The sequence below is a fragment of the Salmo salar genome, chromosome ssa21 (genome assembly GCF_905237065.1).
Source record: "Salmo salar chromosome ssa21, Ssal_v3.1, whole genome shotgun sequence".
NCBI lineage: Eukaryota > Metazoa > Chordata > Actinopteri > Salmoniformes > Salmonidae > Salmo > Salmo salar.
The window spans coordinates 14943201-14967689 of record NC_059462.1 but is presented as its reverse complement, the minus strand read 5'-3'; the positions used below and the strand labels follow the sequence as shown (position 1 = coordinate 14967689).

The 24489-nt window shown below is 41.0% G+C and overlaps 1 protein-coding gene across 1 annotated transcript; it reads right to left on the bottom strand.

Annotated features, from left to right (window-relative positions):
* Positions 1-6435: 6435 nt before the first annotated feature.
* Positions 6436-13547, bottom strand: LOC106581806 (T-box brain transcription factor 1). The gene is made up of 6 exons (XM_014164139.2): positions 10282-13547; positions 9828-9982; positions 9459-9580; positions 8974-9132; positions 8749-8810; positions 6436-8124 (listed from the first exon to the last, which is right to left on the bottom strand). Exons 1-6 carry the CDS (start codon positions 10962-10964, stop codon positions 7287-7289), a joined length of 2019 nt encoding a protein of 672 aa, XP_014019614.1. The 5' UTR covers positions 10965-13547; the 3' UTR covers positions 6436-7286.
* Between the last annotated feature and the right edge of the window lie 10942 nt (positions 13548-24489).

Here is a 24489-nt window from a genome sequence, read left to right as displayed (position 1 = left end):
TAAACAGTCATCGCTAACATTGAGTGGCTGCCGCCAACATACTGACTCTAATCTCTTGCCACTTTAATAATTAAAAATTGGATGTAATAAATGTATCACTAGTCACTTTAAATGTCTACATACCCTACATTACTCATCTCATATGTATATACTGTACTCTATACCATCTACTGCATCTTGCCTATGCAGTTCGGCCATCGCTCATCCATATTTTTATATGTACATATTCTTATTAATCCCTATACACTTGTGTGTATAAGGTAGTTGTGAGATTACTTGTTAGATATTACTGCACGGTCGGGACTAGAAGCACAAGCATTTCGCTACACTCGCATTAACATCTGCTAACCATGCGTATGTGACCAATAGAATTTGATTTGATTTGAGAAGGGCCTTGGTCAAATCAAATGTTATTTGTCACATGAGACGAATACAACAGGTGTAGACCTTACCGTGAAATGCTTACTTACAAGCCCTTAATCAACAATGCAGTTCAAGAAATCGAGTTAACAAAATATTTACTAAATAAACTAAAGTTTTAAAAAAAGCCAATCGCTCACAAGTTAACACAAGAAATGTAAATAACAGTAACAAGGCTATATACAGGGGGTACCGGTACCGAGTCCATGTGAGGGGGCACAGGTTAATCAAGGTCATTTGTAAAGTGACTATGCATAGATAATAAACAGCTAGCAGCAGTGTAAAAACAAAAGTAAATATAAATAGTCTGGGTAGCCATTTGATTAGTTTAGTTGTTCAGCAGTCTTATGGCTTGGGGGTAGAAGCTGTTAAGAAGCATTTTGGTCCTAGACTTGGCGCTCCAGTACCGCTTGCCGTGCGGTAGCAGAGAGAACAGTCTATGACTGGAGTCTTTGAAAATGTTTAGGGTCTTCCTCTGACACCGCCTAGTATATGGGTTCTGGATGTCAGGAAGCTTGGCCCCAGTGATGTACTGGGCCGTATGCACTACCCTCTGTAGTGCCTTCCAGTCAGATGCTGAGCAGTTTCCATACCAGGCGGTAATGCAACCGGTCAGGATGCTCTCAATGGTGCAGCTGTAGAACTTTTTGAGGATCTGGGGACCCATGCCATGAGCTTTTCAGTCTCCTAAGGGGGAAAAGGTGTTGTCGTGCCCTCTTCACTACTGTCTTGATAGTTTGTTGGTGACGTGGACACCAAGGAACTTGAAACTCTCGACCGGCTCCACTTCAGTTCTGTCGATGTTAATGGGGGCATGTTCGGCCCTCCTTTTCCTATAGTCCACGATCAGCTCCTTTGTCTTGCTCACATTGAGAGAGAGGTTGTTGTCCTGGCACCACACTGCCAGCTCACTGACCTCCTCCCTATAGGCTGTCTCATCATTGTCGGTGATCAGGCCTACCACTGTTGTGTCATCAGCAAACTTAATTATGGTGTTGGAGTCGTGCTTGGCCCCACAGTCGTGGGAAACAGGGAGTTCAGGAGGGGACTAAGCATGCACCCCTGAGGGGCCCCAGTGTTGAGGATCAGAGTGGCAGATGTGTTGTCGCCTACCCTTACCACCTGGGTGCGGCCCGTCAGGAAGTCCAGGATTCAGTTGCAGAGGGAGGTGTTTAGTCCCAGGGTCCTTTGCTTAGTGATGAGATTTGTGGGCAACTATGGTGTTGAAAGCTGAGCTGTAGTCAATGAACAGCATTCTCACAAAGGTGTTGCTTTTGTCCAGATGGGAAAGGGCAGTGTGGAGTGCAATTGAGATTGTGTCATCTGTGGATCTGTTGGGGTGGTATGCGAATTGGAGTGAGTAGTATTTCTAGCATGATGGTGTTGATGTGAGCCATGACCTTTCAAAGCCATTCAAAGCACTTCATGTGGATAATGACGTGAGAGCTACAGGCGGTAATCATTTATGCAGGTTACCTTCACTTCCTTGGGCACAGGGACTATGGTGGTCTGTTTGAAACATGTAGTTATTACAGACTTGGCCAGGGAGAAGTTGAAAATGTCTGTGAAGACATTTGCCAGTTGGTCCGCGCATGCTTTGAGTACACATCCTGGTAATCCGTCTGGCCCCGCGGCTTTGTGAATGTTGACCTGTTTAAAGGTCTTGCTCACATCGGCTATGGAGAACGCGATCACACAGTCGCCTGGAACAGCTGGCGCTCTAATGCATGCTACAGTGTTTCTTGCCTCAAAGCGAGCATAAAAGGCATTTAGCTCGTCTGGTAGGCTTGTGTCACTGGGCAGCTCGCAGCTGAGTTTCCCTTTGTAGTCCATAATATCTTTCAAGCCCTGTAACATCCGACGAGCGTCAGAGCCGATGTAGTAGGATTCAAGGAGGTGACCAAGAATCTGATGGTCACTCTGACAGAGCTCCAGAGTTCCGCAATGGAGATGGGAGAACCTTCCAGAAGGACAACCATCTCTGCAGCACTCCACCAATCAGGCCTTTATGATAGAGTGGCCAGACGGAAGCCACTCCTCAATAAAAGGCACACGACAGCCCGCTTGGCGTTTGCCAAAAGGCACCTAAAGGACTCTCAGACCATTAGAAACAAGATTCTCTGGTCTGATGAAACCAAGATTGCATTCTTTGGCCTGAATGCCAAGTGCCACATCTGGAGGAAACCTGGCACCAACCCTACGGTGAAGCATGGTGGTGGCAGCATCATGCTGTGGGAATGTTTTTCAGATGCAGAGATTGAAAGACTAGTCAGGATCGAGGCAAATATGAACAGAGCAAAGTAAAGAAGATCCTTGATGAAAACCTGCTCCAGAGCATTCAGGACCTCAGACTGAGGCGAAGGTTCGCCTTCCAACAGGACAATGACCCTAAGCACACAGTCAAGAAAACGCAGGACTGGCTTCAGGAAAAGTCTCTGAATGTCCTTGAGTAGCCCATCCAGAGCCCGGATCAAACATCTCTGGAGAGACCTGAAAATAGCTGTGCAACAATGCTCCTCATCCAACCTGACAAAGATTGAGAGAACTTGCAGAGAAGAATGGGAGAAACTCCTCAAATACAGATGTCTCAAACTTGGAGCGTCATACCCAAGAAGACTCAAGGCTATAATCACTGCCAAAGGTGCTTCAACAAAGTACTGAGTGCTTTCCGGGGTTTGAATGCTTTCCGAATGCACTGTATATATACAGTTGAAGTCGGAAGTTTACATGCACCTTAGCCAAATACATTTAAACTCAGTTTTTCACAATTCCTGACATTTAATCCTAGTAAATATTCCCTGTCTTAGGTCAGATAGGATCACCACTTTATTTTAAGAATGTGAAATGTCAGAATAATGGTAGAGAGAATTATTTATTTCAGCTTTTATTTCTTTCGTCACATTCCCAGTGGGTCAGAAATGTACATACACTCAATTAGTATTTGGTAGCATTGCCTTTAAATTGTTTAACTTGGGTCAAATGTTTCGGGTAGCCTTCCACAAGCTTCCCACAATAAATTGGGTGAATTTTGGCCCATTCCTCCTGACAGAGCTGGTGTAACTGAGTCAGGTTTGTAGGTCTTCTTGCTCGCACACACTTTTCAGTTCTGCCCACAAATGTTCTATAGGCTTGAGGTCAGGGCTTTGTGATGGCCACTCCAATACGTTGACTTTGTTGTCCTTAAGCCATTTTGCCATAACTTTGGAAGAATGCTTGCACTCATTATCTATTTGGAAGACCCATTTGTGACCAAGCTTTAACTTCCTGACTGATGTCTTGGGATGTTGCTTCAATATATCCACATAATTTCCCTCCTGCAGCAAAGCACCCCCACATCATGATGCTGCCACCCCCGTGCTTCACGGTTGGGATGGTGTTCTTTGGCTTGCAAGTCTCCCCCTTTTTCCTCCAAATATAACAATGGTCATTATGGCCAAACAGTTCTATTTTTGTTTCAACAGACCACAGGACATTTTCTCCAAAAAGTAAAACTTTTGTCCCCATGTGCAGTTGCAAACCGTAGTCTAGCTTTTTTATGATGGTTTTGGAGCAGTGGCTTCTTCCTTGCTGAGCGGCCTTTCAGGTTATGTCGATACAGGACTCGTTTTCCTGTGAATACAGATACTTTTGTACCTGTTTCCTCCAGCATCTTCACAAGGTCCTTTGCTGTTGTTCTGGGATTGATTTGCACATTCTCACACCAAAGTAAGTGAATCTCTAGGAGACAGAACGCGTCTCCTTCCTGAGCGGTATGATGGCTGCATGGTCCCATGGTGTTTATACTTGCGTACTATTGTTTGTACAGATAAACGAGTACCTTCAGGCGTTTGGAAATTGCTCCCAAGGATGAACCAGACTTGTGGAGGTCTACAATTTTTTTCTCTGAGGTCTTGGCTGATTTCTTATGATTTTCCAATGATGTCAAGCAAAGAGGCAGTGAGCTTGAAGGTAGGCCTTGAAATACATCCACAGGTACACCTCCAATTGACTCAAATAATGTCAATTAGCCTACCAGAAGCTTCTAAAGCCATGACATAATTTTCTGGATTTTTCCAAGCTGTTTAAAGGCACAGTCAACTTAGTGTACGTAAACTTCTGACCCACTGGAATTGTGATACAGTGAATTATCAGTGAAATAATCTGTCTGTAAACAATTGTTGGAAAAATGACTTGTGTCATGCACAAAGTAGATGTCCTAACCGACTTGCCAAAACTATAGTTTGTTAACAAGAAATTTGTGGAATGGTTGAAAAACGAGTTTTAATGACTCCAACCTAAGTGTATGTTAACTTACGACTTAGACAAAACTGTATATAGTTTGGACATACCTACTCATTCTTTATTTGTATTTTCTACATTGTAGTATTATAGCGAAGACATCAAAACTATGAAATAACACATATAGAAACATGGAGCAACCAAAAGTGTTAAGCAAATCAAAATAGATTTTATATTCTTCAAAGTAGCCACCCTTTGCCTTGATGACAGCTTTGCACACTCTTGGTATTCTCTCAACCAACTTCACCTGGAATGCTTTTTCAACAGTCTTGAAGGAGTTCCCACATATGCTGAGCACTTTTCCTTCACTCTGCGTCCAACTCACTCCAAACCATCTCAATTGGGTTGAAGTTGAGTGATTGTGGAGGCCAGGTCATCTGATGCAGCACTCCATCACTCTCCTTCTTGGTCAAATAGCCTTTACACAGCCTGAAGGCGTGTTGGGTCATTGTCCTGTTGAAAAACAAATTATAGTCCCACTAAGTGCAAACTCCTCTGACCAGTTGATGATGAGATGTGTCTGTTACTTGAACTCTGTGAAGCATTTATTTGGGCTGAAATTTCTGAGGTATAGTTAACTCTAATTAACGTTTCCTCTGCAGCAAAGGCAGCTCTGGGTCTTCCTTTCCTGTGGCGGTCCTCATGAGAGCCAGTTTCATCATTGTGCTTGATGGTTTTTGCAACTGCACTTGAAGAAACGTTCAAAGTTCATGACATTTTCTGGATTGACTGATCTTCATGTCTTGAAGCAATTATAGACTGTCGTTTCTCTTTGCTTATCTGAGCTGTTCTTGCCATAATATGGACTTAGTATTTTAACAAATAAGGCTATCTTCTGTATACCACCCCTACCTTGTCACAACACAAGTGATTGGCTCAAATGCATTAAAAAGGAAAGAAATTACGCAAATTAACTTTTGACAAGGCACACCTGTTAATTGAAATGCATTCCAGGTGACTACCTCATGAAGCTGGTTGATAGAATGCCAAGAGTGTGCAAAGCTGTCATCAAGGCAAAAGGTGGCTACTTTGAAGAATCTCAAATATTAAATATATTTTCATTTGTTTAACACTTTTTTGGTTACTTCATGATTCCATGTGTTATTTCATAGTTTTGATGTTTTCACTATTATTTTACAATTTAGAAAATAGTAAAAATAAAGAAAACCCTTGAATGAGTATGTGTTTCCAAAATTTGGACTGGTAATGTAATATATATATGGGGATGGATTAAAACCTCTGTTCTTTTTACTAGCCTAATGGCAGACAAGCCTGGGAGAGTGGATTTGTTCAATGGAACGAGGGTATCAAGTTATCTTGATAACAAGATAACTTGATACCCTCGTTCCATTGAACAAATCCACTCTCCCAGGCTTGTCTGCCATAACTTGATACCTTGATACCTTTTGCCTTAATCCATATATATATAATATCCATCAATAGGCTATACATTTGAGTTAAAAATACAATGAACAAAACATAGATCACATATAGCCTCTCTCTGAGATGCATGCTTACCTTGCATTTCCGCATAATTTTGCACCTTTTGGGAAAGTGGTCCAGCACCTCCACTCCACTCTGTACAAGCCTGGTTAGGCTATGGTCCCTGCTGTTTTATACCGGTGACCTGCAGGCCAATCAATATGAACTTGAGGCACAAAAATTCATTATTTCATCATTGGTACATGCATAGGCTGGTTTGGATTTAGAAGGATGATAGCTTCTTGCTCCAGGTAATTAGCTTTTATATCGTTTATTGCAATGAAGCACATTACAGCAGATACAGAAGCTTCCACATAAAACACAATCTATAAAAAAAGTATGGATGGTCAGAGAAAGACTTGAAAATTACATGCTTTTTCTCTTATGAATGTAGTAAAAATGACACTTTATTAACATGTATACCGTTTATTACCACACCTATAATGAATGTCTGTCTTATTTTGAGTTTGATCAAATGGCTGTGCCCTCAAATGTCTAACATCTGAATGTTTTCTACTGACACTGTGATTGAACATTATGGGTAAAGAGTACCACAATGGGAACATAAATTATTAGGCTACATGGACTCAGATCTCACTCTGTTACACAACGAAATAGCCATCATAGACTCTCTCTCAATCGTTTATTTATCACATTGTATGAGATCACTTGACTATATCATAGGCCTACGATGTGCGTTTTTAAAACACAACTAACAACTATTTCTACTCTTCAAAATCTTACAAATCAATTCGATAGTTTACAATCATTTCACAATATGACAAAATGGTTCAATAGCTTATTATGTACATCATTTTCATAATTACAATAGACAATAAGCTGTTGATTAAAACTAGTTTAAATGAAATAAATAGATTACTGTATGTAGGCCTTCAGCTATTAGATAGCAAACTTATCATGTTAAATGTAAATGTCGCCTACATTTCCCCAGTAGGCCTATGCGCTACAAGCCGACATTTTTTAATCGTTCGTCGATATTGGTCCAAGACAGGGTGTGCATTACAACTGATCGGCTTATCAGTTGGATATTATCAGTTGCATATAAAGATAGATTTATCTAAATAGAACACTCGTTTTGTGGTTGTCTAACTGTGTGGATAGAAACTATAGTAACCAATGTCCTTGACGCAATTTTTCTCACACTCTCTTGGAGGCAAGATCTCAGATTTCAACGGGGACACTGTTTCCGAAACCGGTGTGGCAGACGGTGAAATTCTTCTCCGTTTAGCTTGCTCAAAGATACCAGAATCACTTGAATCAATCGACTTGATTGAAGACGGCGTCTCTATCCAGCTGGATTCGGATAAGTCTTTTGGTTTTGCCTCGTTAGACCCTCCGATGGGTGACCTTTCTGTTGGGATGGTGTCCGCGTTATCAACCAGGTAGTTGGACGTGCCTGTTCTGCCAACAGAATTTGTAGGCCAGCAAGAGAGCACAGAGCTAGACTTACTGCAGTACTGGGGTGGTGTGTGTGTCCCCCAGCCGGAAGGGTCGGCATAGTAACCTAGAGGTCTGTTTGAGCACCCTGTAGTGGGCAGTGGAAGTGCCTTTACTCCAGCTGCTGCGTAGGACAGCAGGGTGGCCGCGTTACCGGCAAAATCAGCAGCCGCGGCAGCATCGTATGGAGAGGCGGCAAAGTCCAGTCGGTTATTGGCAGGGTTGACAAACCATCGCTGCGGGGATGCAACTGTGGTCTCTTCGGTTTGTTGCGGGGATAGCAAGCTGTTACTAAGTGGGACGCTGCGGTCCGTGCCAGGTCCAGTCCCTACGCCAGGGTGAAAGCGAGATTTGGCATAACTGTTGACAAATTGGTCCTGTAGGAAAGAACCAGCCATGGCATATCTCGCACCAGGCATGATCTGAGAGCGAGGCGAGTCACCCGGGGATGGTGTTAACCGGTCAATGTCGCAACCTGTGTAGACACTGAAAAGACGAGGAAGAAACAGACAAACAAATTATGAATCACCATGGCCTAAGGTTGTCACTGCCAATGTGATGTGCAAGAATGGAACAAACTTTGTTCATCACTCATTTGATAAAAATGCTGAATAAACGATGTTTTTGGGGAGGGGACATCAGCAAATAAATGTAAATAAATGTCGTGATAAAATTGTCACCATTTTATAATGTGGTAATTATATTGGATTGTACAAAGGCCTACTCCAAAATATAATGCTTAACCACTGGGTACAGACGTCAATTAAACTTCTAGTCCACGTTGGTTCAACGTAATTTCGTTGAAATACATGGAAACAACGTTGATTGAACGAGTGTGTGCCTAGTGGGTATGATCAAATGTGTCCCCATTGATATTCAATAACATTTTAATTTTGATCAACGAGGACACAAAATAAAGTTTTCCTGCCATTTAAATTTCTTTACATTTCAATTGAACATGAGCAAAAAATCTGAGGTAGCCTATGCTATACTTCATTTGCATAAAATCTATCATTTGTATTGCCTCGGAGAGAAGAGGATCCAAACAAAACAAACTGTTTCATAATGAGAAGGGATCAAGAACAAATAACAAATGGCAAATAGTCTTACGTGTCATAGTTGTCCCGAAATCCTTTAGCAAATGGATTGTGGTCGATTTTTAGCTGGGTAATCTGCACACAAAAACAATTTTGCAGATTTTAGGAATAGGTGCATATAGTTGTTTATTCCTAATTACGTTGCAAATCCTACTATGCCAAACGAAATGTGTCTTTCGATAGGCAACAAAACTAGAATACTTAACGAATGGAATTATCATCGATCAGATTTTCTTACATCGGTATTCTGGTAAGCTGTGACTGCGATGAACTGTGTTTCTGGGAAGGTAAACGTCTGTACTCTTCCAGGTTGGCTGGAGTCCTCAGTTCCGTCTTCGTTGACTTCCACCACATGGAGTCTGGGCTGGTACTTGTGAAGCGATTGTAGAACCACCATCTGGAGGTATACAAGTAAGGAAGAGATTCCAAGACCACTGTCAATTTCGACCTACATTTGGAGCCAATTAGCCATGATGTAGGCTAAATGACCTAAACTAAAGACAGGATAAGGCTTTCGTTTTTTTATGACATTTTATGAAAATTATTATTTGGACTTTTGATGGTGATGTATCATTGGAGAAATACCTAATACATATTGTGTAATAACTGCAAAAGGTGTGCGCAACAAACTCTCTCCATGCACACCGCTCAATAGTTAATTCAGGGTCTTTGAAAGTCTCTGATCATAATATTTAACGTTTTTTAAACAAGGTCGTAGCTGACCTGTCCGGTGTTGTTTGAGCCTCCTTTATTGTTCGTTAACTTCAGCTTTCCAAATGAGATTTCTTGGCGCATCCAGTGCGCACCGGTGTTTGGAGAGTCAGGGTGCATGTACACCCTGTTTCCTGTGGAAAACAAATGACATAGCCTACATTTGAAATGCATTGTTTTTACAAAATATCATACACAACACAATATTGATTTTCAATTACATTAATTCGATTTTTTTGTATTAGCCTAATGTTGCGTGTTAACTTGGAACGGCATAATCAGTTTAAGATTATTATTCTTTTTATAATATAAACGACTCTTAATTATCAACCATTATCATCACTGTATTGTTCACAGAGATGTAAAGGAACGTATGCATACCTGTCACATTGGTGTCCGCTTTGCCACATGGTACCCACTTGCCACCTTGGAATCGCCAGTGATTTGGATCAGCAAGAATAACATCCACAAATATGTTGTAGTGCGCCGTCGGATCCAGACCAGAAATGTTGAAACTCAAAAAGGGGAACATTCGTCTGCGGGTAATAATTACAAATATGTAAATAACATTTGGTCAAGATCGGTGTAAATGTCCTGCATAATAGACCCTGTCCAACATTTAGTGATTTACCCAATTTGAAAGTATTACTGAAACAATTCAAGAAAAACATAGTCAGTTCAAAATGTTAAATTGTAATTTATAATAAAGGAAATATATTGAACGAATTACAATTGCAATGCCCCTTCCTTATTTAAAACAAATCGGACTCATGCGTATTACTTCACAAGCTATACCAAACTTGTGATTAAAATGAATGTAGCTGAGGATACCTACCGTCCTTGTTTGGTGATTATCATCTCTGTTTGATGTCTGTGAAACTTCAGCCACAGGGCCCTGTTGCACAGATATACCTGCGCTTTCCCAGGCAGCAGCCCAGCCTGCGCCGAGGAAAACTGGTAGAACGCCCCTCCTTGATAAGTGTGTCCATACTGTTGTGCGTATGGATAACCCGCGGTTGGGTAGCCTTGCGGAGAGCTGTTGGTCAGAAGACTATTGTACGCTCCATTAGTGATGACTGGATGGTGGGCCAAATAACGACTCGGACTCCCGATAGAAAAAGCCGGGTGCGCTGGTCCATGTTGACTCGGATAGGGGAACATAGTACTTGGAGTTGCTGAGACTGACTGTGGTTGGCTAGATTGCGAAAGGATATACCTTTCTCCTGTAGATCCATCGAAATTATGACGAATTTCAGAGACTCCGTGAAGATCAGGAGAGAGTTTGCCTCTCTGGACGTCCCCTGATGCGTCCTTGGAGTCCGGGAAATTGTCTGCCTCTGACTGGTTCGTCATCCCCCTGGATTTTTTTTTCAGAGTTGAACTTCTCTCCAGGTTGTCACTAGCAGATATAATACGATGGTCCTGCAAGGAGAGCTCAGATCCATCGGAGCTTGGGTAGCCACTGCCCACATTCAGACATTTCTTGGAGAGCTCACTAGTGCAATTCTCGAGCTGCATGGCTCTCAACACTATTAACACAACCTATATGGAATCGCAAGCTTTTGCCCACTCCTAACTCTATATAAGAAACGCAAAAAAATCGCCTTCCTATGTTTTCAGTCACCTTGAGTAAGAGCAAATGAGCCAATTGACACTATCCTGCAATCAGGAAGGATTTGTTATTCATCACTCTTCATGCATTGCTAATGAAACAACTATTGCTATTGGTTAGCTCAAGACAATAATTTAATTAGACAGCTCTTAATTAGGATAATCATGAGGGCTTTGCCCATAAACCCAATTTGCTTGCAGAGACAATCAGCCAGTCCTTATTTGATAACATTTTACTTTATGTGATATATTTGTGTAGCTATCACACCAATGTTAATTGTTTATTATCTTAATGATGCATTGCCGCATGCTCATATAAATATCAACAAAAATAGGCCGGAATCATAGTTACGTTTTTCCCCTGTAGATTTCGACATTATTATGGGATATATGCCTTATTTACCTATTCATCTGGTAAGAGTGGCAAAGTATGTCTACTGGAGAAACTAAAATATATTATGAACATACCAAAAGTGACAGGCAATGACAGGCAGTGCACTTCATGCTTTAAAATGTTTGTGATAGCGTGAAATCATGCCGTTCCTCTGAAATGTGTTTATGAGTCTCAAGGCAAGTAAATATTTCATTATACTGGTCCAGAGTTATGAATCAAAGCACTCATAACAGTGAGTGCAATGACAAATAAAAAAAACACCATAAAAATCAGCAAGAATGGGGAAAAAACACCAATCAAATAACGTTATGAAAGTAATTTAGACATTTCAGAATTTTAACAAATGTATAAAATATTTTTGTTCATTGATGTTATAACATAGCACTGTTATTATTAAACGAGTGGACTCTTGAGTTTCATTGTTTGATTAGCAGTTATAGGCCTAATTAATAATACACAGGGAAAAAGTGAAAAACTGATATTCCTCTAAAAATATTTCTGCATTAAAGGTCGATTTCATCTCATCATTTTGACTGTTTTTCCGTATGAGAGCTTCATTGATGTGCATGGGCAGTGTGACAGCGTCGTTGGACAAAATCCAACCTGAACGTTGTGGTCCAGACAGAGCCAAGACGATGCTGTGTCTTGCTTTACAAGGCTGGCAAAACTCCAACTATTTACTTATTGACTGAAATACATTATAGGTTATCCAAATGTGAGATGTAGACCAATATTTTGTATTTAAATGTCTCTTTGGAAACTCAGGCGATTAATAATTTATTGAAGAAGATAAATAAGTAAAAAAAAAAACTTAAAGCTCCATATCAACACTGATATGTGTTTGCTGTTTGGCTAACATCATTTCCTCCTCAACAGCTAGATTTAGAGAACTCAACTCAGTAACCATCATGTGCAGTCTTCACAGTTGTGTATTAATCTTAAACATTAAGTTATCTATTTAGGAGATTTTGAGCGGTTCTGGACCGGTTCCGACTGACATTTTTGTGTGTACAGAGCACTCTGTGAGTGACGCAACATCAATTGCCGTGCATTCCGTGAAAGCTCTGGTTGTCCCGCTTCGCATGACGCGTCCTGCTCTCGTCTGAGATACAGTATGTGAAATGTCACACCATGATAAATATTTGCATAGAGAGCGACATGTCATATTTTCTGGCCTATCCAGACAAAGGATCGACATCCTCTGGCGGTGACCCTTGCAGCTCCGTTTACAATGAGGCATTTGAAATGGAGAGCCTAGCAATTGCAGAAAAAGCAGCATCATCTAGCTTGGATGTACTCAGTTGGATTTAGAATTGAAACAATTCCACTTTCTCTTCGTCACAGAGGGATACAATCACATAGTGCTTAAAGTTAGAGCGTTGAGCTAGTAACCGAAAGGTGCTGGATCATAATTCCCGAGATAACAAGGTAAACAAAACCTGTCGTTCTTCCCCTGAACAAGGCAGTTAACCGACTGTTTCCCGGTAGGCCATCATTGTAAATAAGAATTTGTTCTTAACTGGCTTGCCTAGCTAGTTAAATTTTGATTTAAAAAAAATGGCGTCTGACAGAACATTTTATGTCATCAATTAAATGAAATGGGGACAATTTTGTACAGTCACTAAGTATGATCATATTTATTTTAGTGTTATAAGAAAGATGAAATAAGTCGTTTATAATTTGATTGTTACTATATTTTGAAACAACTTCATTCATTTCAAGCCCACTTTTGTTGAAAGGGGAAAACTTGATATGTTTTTATGTTTTCATCATTTTTTATACTGTGTGTTTAAGCTTGTGTCCTCAAAAGTGAGCAATTTAACTATTTTTACTAGAAAGGTGCGATTTTAATATTTCTGGCAGTATAAGCATTACATTTAAGTCATTTAGCAGACACTCTTATCCAGGGTGACTTACAGGAGCTTTGCTCAAGGGCACATCAACAGATTTACAGTTGAAGTCGGAAGTTTACTTACACCTTAGCCAAATACATTTAAACTCGGTTGTTTTCAATTCCTGACATTTAATCCTAGTAAAAATTCCCTGTTTTAGGTCAGTTAGGATCAGCACTTTATTTTAAGAATGTGAAATGTCAAAATAAGAGTAGAGAGTGATTTATTTCAGCTTTTATTTCTTTCATCACATTCCCAGTGGGTCAGATGTTTACATACACTCAATTAGTATTTGGTAGCATTGCCTTTAAATTGTTTAACTTGGGTCAAACATTTCGGGTAGCCTTCCACAAGCGTCCCACAATAAGTTGGGTGAATTTTGGCCCATTCCTCCTGACAGAGCTGGTGTAACTGAGTCAGGTTTGTAGGCCTCCTTGCTCGCACACACTTTTTCAGTTCTGCCCAGAAATTTTCTATGGGATTGAGGTCAGGGCTTCGTGATGGCCACTCCAATACCTTGACTTTGTTGTCCTTAAGCCATTTTGCCACAACTTTGGAGGTATGCTTGGGGTCATTGTCCATTTGGAAGTCCCATTTGCGACCAAGCTTTAACTTCCTGACTGATGTCTTGAGATGTTGCTTCAATATATCCACATTATTTTCCACCCTCATGATGCCATCTATTTTGTGAAGTGCACCAGTCCCTCCTGCAGCAAAGCACCCAAACAACATGATGCTGCCACCCCCGTGCTTCACGGTTGGGATGGTGTTCTTTGGCTTGCAAGCCTCCCCCTTTTTCCTCCTAACATAACGATGGTCATTATGACCAAACAGTTCTATTTTTGTTTCATCAGACCAGAACACATTTCTCCAAAAAGTACCATCTTTGTCCCCATGAGCAGTTGCAAACCGTAGTCTGTCTTTTTTATGGTGGTTTTGGAGCAGTGGCTTCTTCCTTGCTGAGCGGCCTTTCAGGTTATGTCGATATAGGACTTGTTTTACTGTGGATATAGATACTTTTGTACCTGTTTCCTCCAGCATCTTCACAAGGTCCTTTGCTGTTGTTCTGGGATTGATTTGCATTTCTAATTTCTCCACAGGTACACCTCCAATTGACTCAAATAATGTAAATTAGCCTATCAGAAGCTTCTAAAGCCATGACAGTATTTTCTGTAATTTTCCATGCTGTTTAAAGGCACAGTCAACCTAGTGTATGTACACTTCTGACCCACTGGAATTGTGATATAGTGAATTATAAGTGAAATAATCTGTCTGTAAACAATTGTTGGAAAAATTACTTGTGTCATGCACAAAGTAGATGTCCTAACCGACTTGCCAAAACTATAGTTTGTTAACAAGAATTTTGTGGAGTGGTTTAAAAACGAGTTTTTATGACTCCAACCTAAGTGTATGTAAACTTCCTACTTCAACTGTATCACCTAGTCGGCTCAGCTACGGGCCCAACGTTCTCAACCTCTTGGCTACCTGCCGCCCATAACTAGGTATTGTTTATGGCCCATGATAAATAATTACTTTTGGGTATGTCTATTTAGGTGGAAATGTACATTTTGACATTACATTTAACTCAAAGGGATCAGCACAACCAACTGATAACATTATTTTAGTGCTGGGTGATCCCAGCATCTCTATCACAATGGTACAGTTTAGCTTTTGGTAGGTCCTTGGTAGTCTTGCAAGTTCTAGCAAGTTCAGCAAATGCATTTCTCTTCTCTTACATGATAGGTGGGGAAACACAATGTGAACAATCAGAAGAAGTGCTGTGGAGCTGCATGGTTCAATACCATTGCTACAGGCCAAGGCAGTTGACTAGTGAGAGGATGAGCTACTAATAACTGAAATGGCGTATTGGCGGCAATCAATAAAGTTTGACTGAAGTAAATTAAACAGAATACTTTTGATGTATACAACTTCCCTGTTTTCTTGAGTCATCAACATTATATTTCAGGGGAAAAACAGCCAATTTTGAAATAAAGCATAAAGCATAAGTATACTGAACACACATAAATGTTGCATTCTATTTCAATAAAGTTACATAAAGTGTGTGTTAGAACCTTATACAAGCCAAATTGAATGGTGCAGAACAAGCCCCAATCTCTGATAGTGGGGTTTCCAGTAGAGGCTAAAGTCTTTGTATTCTAATGAAGAGCTGTGCATCTATGAGGCTAACAAGAGAGGTCATTACAGCAGGGCAATAGGGTCCAGGATCCTATTCCTGTGAAACGAACAAGCATGGGCTTGCCTGTGCTTCTAACCAGGAACTGGCGCAGGTCTTCTCTTCCTCATTACAGGATTATGGTTCACTTCCATCACTGATCTTTAAAGGACAATTCCACCTCCAAAATATTTTGGTATTTGTTTCATTCGTCCATTGTTGACATAGTCCCAAAATGTTTTGCTTGTCAGCAATCAAGTTTTCAAGATATGTAACTTTCAAAATACAGAAATCATCCCTGTATGATACATTTTGCATCATATGATGCAAAACGCAGCATTATATGATCCAAAATGCATCATTATATGATCCAAAATGCATCATAAGGTGATGCATAGAGAAAAATGGTGCCGGAGGAAATGGCTGCCGTTTTACGGGCTCCTAACCAATTGTGCTATTTGTTTTTTTTTTGCGTTGTTTGTAACTTATTTTGTACATAATGGTTCTGCCACCGTCTCTTATGACCGAAAAGAGCTTCTGGATATCAGAACAGCGATTACTCACCTCGAACTGGACAAAGATTTTTTCTTTAACAAGTTGGACACGAAGGATTTACTCCAGATACCTGACCAGGCCCAAATCTCCGCCATTCACATGAAGAGAAGACGCCGATACAGGAATTCGTCAATACGAGAATTCGTCGGCGAGTGGGTAACCCGCCTCTACCATACGTCCTATTGGCCAACGTGCAATCATTGGAGAATAAACTGGATGAGCTCCATTAATGACTATCCTACCAACGGGGCATTAGAAACTGTAATACCTTATGTTTCACCGAGTCGTGGCTGAACGACGACATGGATAATATACAGTTGGCCATTTTTTCCATGCATCGGCAAGACAGAACAGCTGCATCCGGTAAGACAAGGGGTGGCGGTCTATGTCTATTTGTCAATAACAGCTGGTGTGAAAAATCAAATATTAAGGAAGTCTTGAAGTTGCGCTCGCCTGAGGTAGAGTACCTCATGATAAGCTGTAAACCACACTATTTACCAAGATAGTTTTCATCTATATTTTTCGTAGCTGTCTATTTACCCACCACAAACCGATGCTGGCACTAAGACCGCACTCAACGAGTTGTATAAAGCTATAAGCAAACAAGAAAATGCTCATCCAGAGGTGGCGCTCCTAGTGGCCGGGGACTTTAATGCTGGGAAACTTAAATTTGTTTTACCTAATTTTACCAGCATGTTACATGTGCAAAAAGAGGGAAAACAATTCTAGACCACCTTTACTCCACACACAGAGACACATACAAAGCTCTCCCTCGCCCTCCATTTGGAAAATCTGACCATAATTCTATCCTCCTGATTCCTGTTTACAAGCAAAAACTAAAGCAGGAAGTACCAGTGACTCGCTCAATACAGAAGTTGTCAGATGACGCAGATGCTGAGCTGGCATTGAGGAGTGTGCCATATCAGTCACCGGCTTCAGCAATAAGTGCATCAATGACGTTGTCCCCACAGTGACCGTACGTACATACCCCAGCCAGAAGGCAACATACACACTGATCTAAAGGGTAGAGCTGCCACTTTCAAGGAGCGAGACTGTAACCCGGATGCTTATAAGAAATCCCACTGTGCCCTCAGACAAACCATCAAACAGGCAAAGTGTAAATACAGGACTAAGATTGAATCCTACTACACCGGCTCTGACGCTCATCGGATGTGGCAGGGCTGGCAAACTATTACGAACTACAAAGGGAAGCCCAGCCGCGTGTTTCCCAGTGACACAAGCCTACCAGACATGCTAAATGACTTCTATGCACGCTTTAAGGCAAGCAACACTGAGGAATGCATGAGATCACCAGCTATTCTAGACGACTGTGTGATCACGCTCGCCGTAGCCAATGTGAATAAGACCTTTAAACAGGTGTCAGAACAGAAATGACAAGATTATGTTTTAACACTATTATTGCATCAAATGGTTGTTTTATGCAACATAATAGAGGGTTCTTATAACTCTATTGTGTCTGTGTGAACTGAAAGTGGGCCTCTGGGAGATGTAACACTGACTGTGGATTTATGATGGATTGGTGATAAAGACAACATTCCATAGCATGTGTCTGTGTGCCTGACTGGAAAGTACCAGGGAGAGATGGCTCAGGGCCAGACCCTAGTTTCTATACAATGAGAAGTCTTTACGGCAGATGCTTTTTGCTGTGAATTATTAGTATCTTCCATACGAATCTTAACCTTGTGACCCATTCCATACATCTGTATGTCATGAACATCCAAGAAGATGAACTTTGCTATAAAATGCTGTGTCTCAAATCCGCTCGTTGGGCTTCTCAACGAATCACCTACGGGTGGGTTGTCGACAAGCTTAATTATTTCAATAATTAATCAATGTTATTAATACATTTTGAATAAAGTAATATCCTGATTGGTGATTGACCTTGTCTTTCCTCATTATTGATTAGAATTTCCATGACACAGGTCAACATTCACAAGGCCGCAGGGCCAGACGGATTACCAGGACGTGTACTCTGAGCATGCGCTAACCAACTGGCAAGTGTCTCAACTGACATTTTCAACCTGTCCCTGGCCGAGTCTGTAATACCTACATGTTTTAAGCAGAACACCATAGTCCCTGTGCCGAAGAACACCAAGCCCCCAGGTGGAAAGGGCAGGCAACAACACATCTGCCACGCTGATCCTCAACACAGGGGCCCCTCAGGGGTGAGTGCTTAGTCCCCTCCTGTACTCCCTGTTCACCCATGTCTGTGTAGTCAAGCACGACTCCAACATCACCATTAAGTTTGCCGACGACACAATGATGGTAGGCCTGATCACCGACAATGATGTGACAGCCCATAGGGAGGAGGTCAGATACCTGGAAGTGTGGTGCCAGGACAACAACCTCTCTCTCAACGATCGTGGACTACAGGAAAAGGAGGGTCGAGCACGCGCCCATTCTATTCGACAGGGCTGTAGTGGAGCAGGTTGAGAGCTTCAAGTTCCTTGGTGTCCACATCACCAACAAACTATCATGGTCCAAACACAGGAAGACAGTCGTGAAGAGGGCACGACAACGCCTATTCCCCCTCAGGAGACTGAAAATATTTGACATGGGTCCCCAGATCCTCAAAAAGTTATACAGCTGCACCTTCGACAGCATCCTGACTGGTTGCATCACCGCCTGGTATGGCGACTACTAGGCCTCCAACCGCAAGGCGCTACAGAGGGTAGTGCGTACAGCCCAGTACATCACTGGGGCCAAGCTTCCTGCCATCCAGGACCTCTATACCAGGCGGTGTCAGAGGAAGGCCCTAAAAATTGCCAAAGACTCCAGCCACCCTAGTCATAGACTTTTTTCTCTCTGTTACCGCACGGCAAGCGGTACCGGAGTGCCAAGTCCAGGTCCAAAAGACTTCTTAACAGTTTCTACCCCAAGCCATAAAACTGCTGAACAGCTAATCAAATGGAAACCCCCTTTTTTTACACTGCTGCTACTCGCTGTTTATTAACCATTATTTATGCATAGTCACTTTACCCCTACCTACATGTACATATTACCTCAATTACCTCGACTAACCTGTACCAATGCACATTGACTTGGTACCGGTACCCCCTCTATATAGCCTCGTTATTGATATTTTATTGTTGCTATTTTATTTTTTGCTTTGGTTTATTTAGTAAATATTTTTCTTAACTAAAATTGCATTATTGGTTAAGTAAGCATTTCATGGTAAGGTGTACTCCTGTTGTATTCGGCTCATGATTTGATTCGATTTCTGTATTTTGAAAGATCGTATTTGGGTGGAGTTTTCCTTTAATAAGCAAACTGGGCTTGCTTTTTTAGATTCAGACAATTGTTGAGTCATCCATGATGCAGCAGCACCGTAGTTTGTTTTCTCCCCATGCTCTATTCCCATTTGTTTGTTATTAGCCTCAGTACTTTGCTCTTATTAGCCCAGCTAGTGGCCATAACCACAGAGAGACCAGGCTGATTATCCATGCCACGGCCAGACAGTCCCTCAGGAGGTCATTGTGCAGGTTTGGGAGGGACTATACCTTATGCTTGGCATACACCATCCACTGACCAGACTATATGAAAACAATATGAAATAATATGACATAATGAAAATGTAATCCGTTATAACCATAAGCATTCTTGAAATGGATTATAATGGAAGATATAAAATAACAATAGTGCCTATTTGATAAAAACATTTTTTAAATATTTTGTAAGAAACTTTACCTGTAGGCATATGGACAGCTCATTCAACTATGGTTCATGTCCGAAAAAAATCATGTTGGCATCAATGTAAGGATATAAACAAACAAAATGTTATTTACAGTCGGAGTCCACCGCACCAACAAATCTGCTTATGGCTGCTAGTCAGGTTTCTTTTTAAATGGTCTCATTCAAACAATTATAAAGATTAAAATACATAATCCTAACATCTTTCTAACATTTTACTCTGAATGTTTAGTCAAAGGTATGATTTCTTTAAGAAAGGTATCATCCTCCTTTTCCATGTTGTCCCAAGGAACTCAGTTTGCCACCTGGGTCTAATCTAATCAATGTGGATGACAAGGAGAGAAAAGGCCTGAAAGTGAGCACCAGCTCAGGGACTTTACCTAATGCCCGGCACTGTCACATCAATGATGTGATCATAGCACACAAAATGACAAAAAAAATTATAGCCAGCAAGGATACGGGGACAGAGTGTGCTGCCCCAGTCAGATACAATTGCTTTTTGTGACTATGAAATGGCATCTCTCTTGTCGGATGGGTAAACATTTCCCTGTCAGGCCAGTAATAAGGAATGAAGCTCACTGAGCTGAACTAAGAAGATAGAGCCAAGGTTATTTGTGATTCATGACAGGTAGTGGCTTATATTACAGTGGCACTAAACATTTTATGGGAATGCATTTAAGATGCCCTTTAAGTTATTTATATGTTGTTTGCCACACTTCACATTGGAATTTCCATCAATAAATCAAGTTAAAATATTTATATTTTTCTCGTCCATATTTAATAAAAAAGAGAAAGCAAATAAATTCCCCCTGAACTTTAATTAGTCTGACTAATTTGTCTTAAGCCTTTGTTTGTTTGATGCTAACATAACTGTTGGCCCCTGTGGTCTCCTGCAACCACAGATCTCCCACTGTCAGAAAGAATCAGGGTGCACTTTAGGAAAAAGACAGCAGGTGGTCTGCTAAGGGGCCAGGTGGACAGTTGTGGCTTTTAAACCCTTATTAGGCATCCTCCCTCTCCTCCCTCTCCCAGAGACACAGTTAGACACTCGGCCATGTCATCCCCAGAAGTGCACTCATATAGCCATCATTATTGATGTCCTTTTAGGTCCTCGAGTCAGAGATCCCTCCGATTCTTGACCACAAACCTTAACCTGGCTGTCAGTGAGTTTGATAAAAGGGTAGATGAAATAAGGTGTCTCTTTGAATACTTTGGACTCCAAACTAAAATGAAACTCTGGTTGCCAAGCTGTAATTACAAGCTTGCAAACCCTTGCATCTGGAATCTTGAAACGAATAAGAGACGTAACGTTTTCAGTGCATTGTCAAAGGCAAAGTTAGTATGAGATCATCCTTTTACACTTTCTTATTTATGTGGCACTGAAAAAGACAGAGGTCAAGTGGAATTAGGTCCAGTTGTTTGTTTCTATAACCCTCTCGAATATCTTGAGACCTTGACTGCATTACAATTACCACGTTTTAACACTTCTTCATCATATCAGCATGTTGTGATCAGCATGTAAAGCTGTGCATGTGTGCAAAAATGTTCAAATAATATTTTTAACCGTGGAAAATGAATAGAGTATTAATGAATAAAGCTGTGGAACTTTTCCTTTCGGTTGTGGAAAATAAACAGGCGCTGAGCGTCCAGATCTCCAGATGTCCCTGTGTTCGAACTCAAGCTCTAGGACTGGAGCACAAATTAACAGCTGTGGAATTACTGACACATATGAACTCAGGAAAATCAGCAATGTTGTAAAAAAAAAAGAGATGACTTTACCAAAGAGCACTATAGTAAGCTAGTACAATATTCATTTCAACGCTATACAAGTGCTTTGCCAAGCTAAATCACTAATGTGTATTATAAAGGATTATCGGGCTAGGAGGAGATAATGCCAGAAATCACAAATGTGTAGAAAAGGGACTAATGTTCCAACTAAAATGTATTTTATCACCTGCTAGTGACCTGTTATCAAGTGTTCAGTTTGTTGCTAGTCTCTTAAAAAAAATGTACTGGACTGTGTGACCCTGTGAGTGCAGCTGGGGTTTGTGACCATTTTGTTATTTCTGCTGCCATGCACGGTCAGTCGTCTACAAGTGAAGAACATTGGTTACTGTCCCTAGTGGCATAAAAAATTCAGGCTAACTCTACTTTTTAAGCCATTTCTGATGAAAAGCATAAGGAAATGAAACTGACTTATGCCAAATGAATATCACTGAAACGCTGAGATTGCGGGGCTGATGTTTGTAATGTTGAAATTATTTATAAAACATCAATTTCATTTTAAGAGTACCCATGCCATGAAGTGTGAACATTTCCCTTCAGCCTCTCCAGAGAGTCTCTATGCACTGGGCCTAAATCAAATGATGGAAAACAACCTCTAGTATCCTCCGCATTGTCCTTCTAATAGATCAAAACAAGCATGGAAGTAGAAGCGACACTGCTACAATCCCAATATCTGCAAAGAGACTGTGGATAACACATAGTTAAAAATCATATTGTAATAACATTTGCTTTGTGATAGTGAAACCAGTAGTAGTACTTAGTGAAACAATTATCTTTCTATTTTTCAACTGAATGTTGGGAATTTTTTTTTCTCCTGAAAATGACAATCATGTTTATATCTTTTGTGACAAAAACAATCATATTCACAGCAAATGAGTGGATATTGCATAACACCGAGATATATTACGTGTACAATCAGAAAATACACAATTCTCAGGCAAAGTGCAGAAGAGATGATATTTTTGGAAATGGGAGCAAACAGCCGATTGTCATCTTAATTAAAGTAGCAAGCAACAACAGCTGGCCAACACACGGCTCATTGGGAATGCAGTGTGAAAAGAGAGGCCCACAGATTATCGCTTTAACTCATGTTGAATTTATCCTGGAGCAATACAGTCCGGGTCCCTCTCTGTCAAAGGAATAGTGACTGATAAAAGCTGGAATCCAACCCCAAAAACCAAAGCCAGAAATAACACAGCCACACAGTCACTGCACAAAATGGCTGAGTGAACGCTCGAGAGTGAAAGCATTAGAGACATCTTCAATATGTTTAGCACAGGTTCACAGCAGCGCAATATCATCGCTTTATGGCCATTAATACTTCAGGACCCCATCTCTAAGTGAAGTTAACAACGAGGTGTTCACGCAACAACCAAACATGATATGCTTAACCCTTGGAGTAATTCCAAACTTCAGGAAGAATATCTGCGCCAGCACTTTAGGCCTACACACAATACATCTGATAATAGTAAAAAAAGAGGGAAAGCAATAGAAGCAGACAGTGTCCTTGCCATTCAACTGTGAGAGGTAACCCTCAGCCAATTTCTGTGTGCTGTATGGTGCGCCTCACTCTTTCCTCCTCCCCATGGCAAAGTGAAATGGAATTGCCTCTCACATTCACAGACAGCTCTGTGAAGGTGACAATAGACCTATACTCCCTGCTGTCTGCAGACAGGAAACAGGAAAGTGGCATATGGGGCCAGGAACCAAGTAGAAAGGAGAGGCAACCAGGCGAGGGAGGAAACCAAAGGAAAGGTTAATGATCATTTCTGAATTGTACAGGGAGAAACTACGCTTTAAATTGAGAGGAAAGAAATGTGACATGATTGGCAGACTGACGCACGTCTCTTCCCTATGACAAACAACCACAGGTGAAAAAAACAGTAATATCTTCATCTTCTTCAGGTGCCGCTTTAAAAACCAAACTATGACAGTAATGTAGGCTGATGAAATGTCATTGTTTTGACATTGAATCAACTAGATGTCCTTTGACATTGAATCAACATAGTATTGGATTTCTCTCAAGTGAAAATCACTATGTTTAAGTTATATGTTACAAATGAACCATTGCATAGAGTAAATAATACAGAATTAGACAGTGTCACATTGCCTCTCATGTGGACATGAGAGCCACAAGGGCGAAGGTGAGGAATAGAAGCATACCTGGTAGATATACACTCTGGAAGGGCTCTGCCATCACCAAGGCACCACCTGCATGCTCCGACAAGAACCTCTGCTAGCTGTTAGTATGGTCTCCAGACAGCCTGCCGTTACAACCACAATGGCTTTGATAGCCAGTCACCAGCACCATCTCAGGCCTGCAGCACAAGAAGGACTTACGAGGAGCTGTGCCAATCCGTAATTGACTGGGCACCTGCAGCAACATTTTATAAATTGAGCAGGTGGGTATGATGAAAAATGTAGGGTGGGGGAAAAAAAACGAACAAAGGACATTTAGAGATGTTTTTTACAACATGCCTGACGGAAAACATGAGAGTGAGCGCTGCGAGTGGATTACAGAAGGTGTGCTTACATTAAGCGGGATGTACATTAGCAGTGGAATAACTTGCTTTCAATTTTTCACACTGTTACCACACCATGGCTGAGACAGTTTGTAGCCTTTCAGCGCCCGAGACTGGATATCCACCCTTTAAGGATCAATTAAATCAGCAGTGGGGCTAAGGAATCCATCATCAAGCAATTTGCACTGTGTTGCTCTGCTGCTGAGCCTTTGTTCACATTCATTTTTCATGTTTTTTTCTTCCTTTCTACATCAAAGGTATTCGAAGAAGTGGATAACAACTGTTGAAGGGAACAGAATGGACAATTATTGTAACTGTAATAGATTGAGCTAATCCTCATAAGATGTGCTTTCTATCCTTCTCTAAAACACGACAATACAATGCAATAAAATACAATACA

Excerpts from the sequence above, each read along its gene's own strand:
- LOC106581806 (XM_014164139.2), bottom strand. The coding sequence starts at position 10,964 with ATGCAGCTCGAGAATTGCACTAGTGAGCTCTCCAAGAAATGTCTGAAT. Across the intron at positions 9,581-9,827 it reads AGCGGACACCAATGTGACAG|GAAACAGGGTGTACATGCAC; the intron begins GTATGCATACGT and ends TGTTTTCCACAG. Across the intron at positions 9,133-9,458 it reads GCTCAAACAACACCGGACAG|ATGGTGGTTCTACAATCGCT; the intron begins GTCAGCTACGAC and ends GTATACCTCCAG.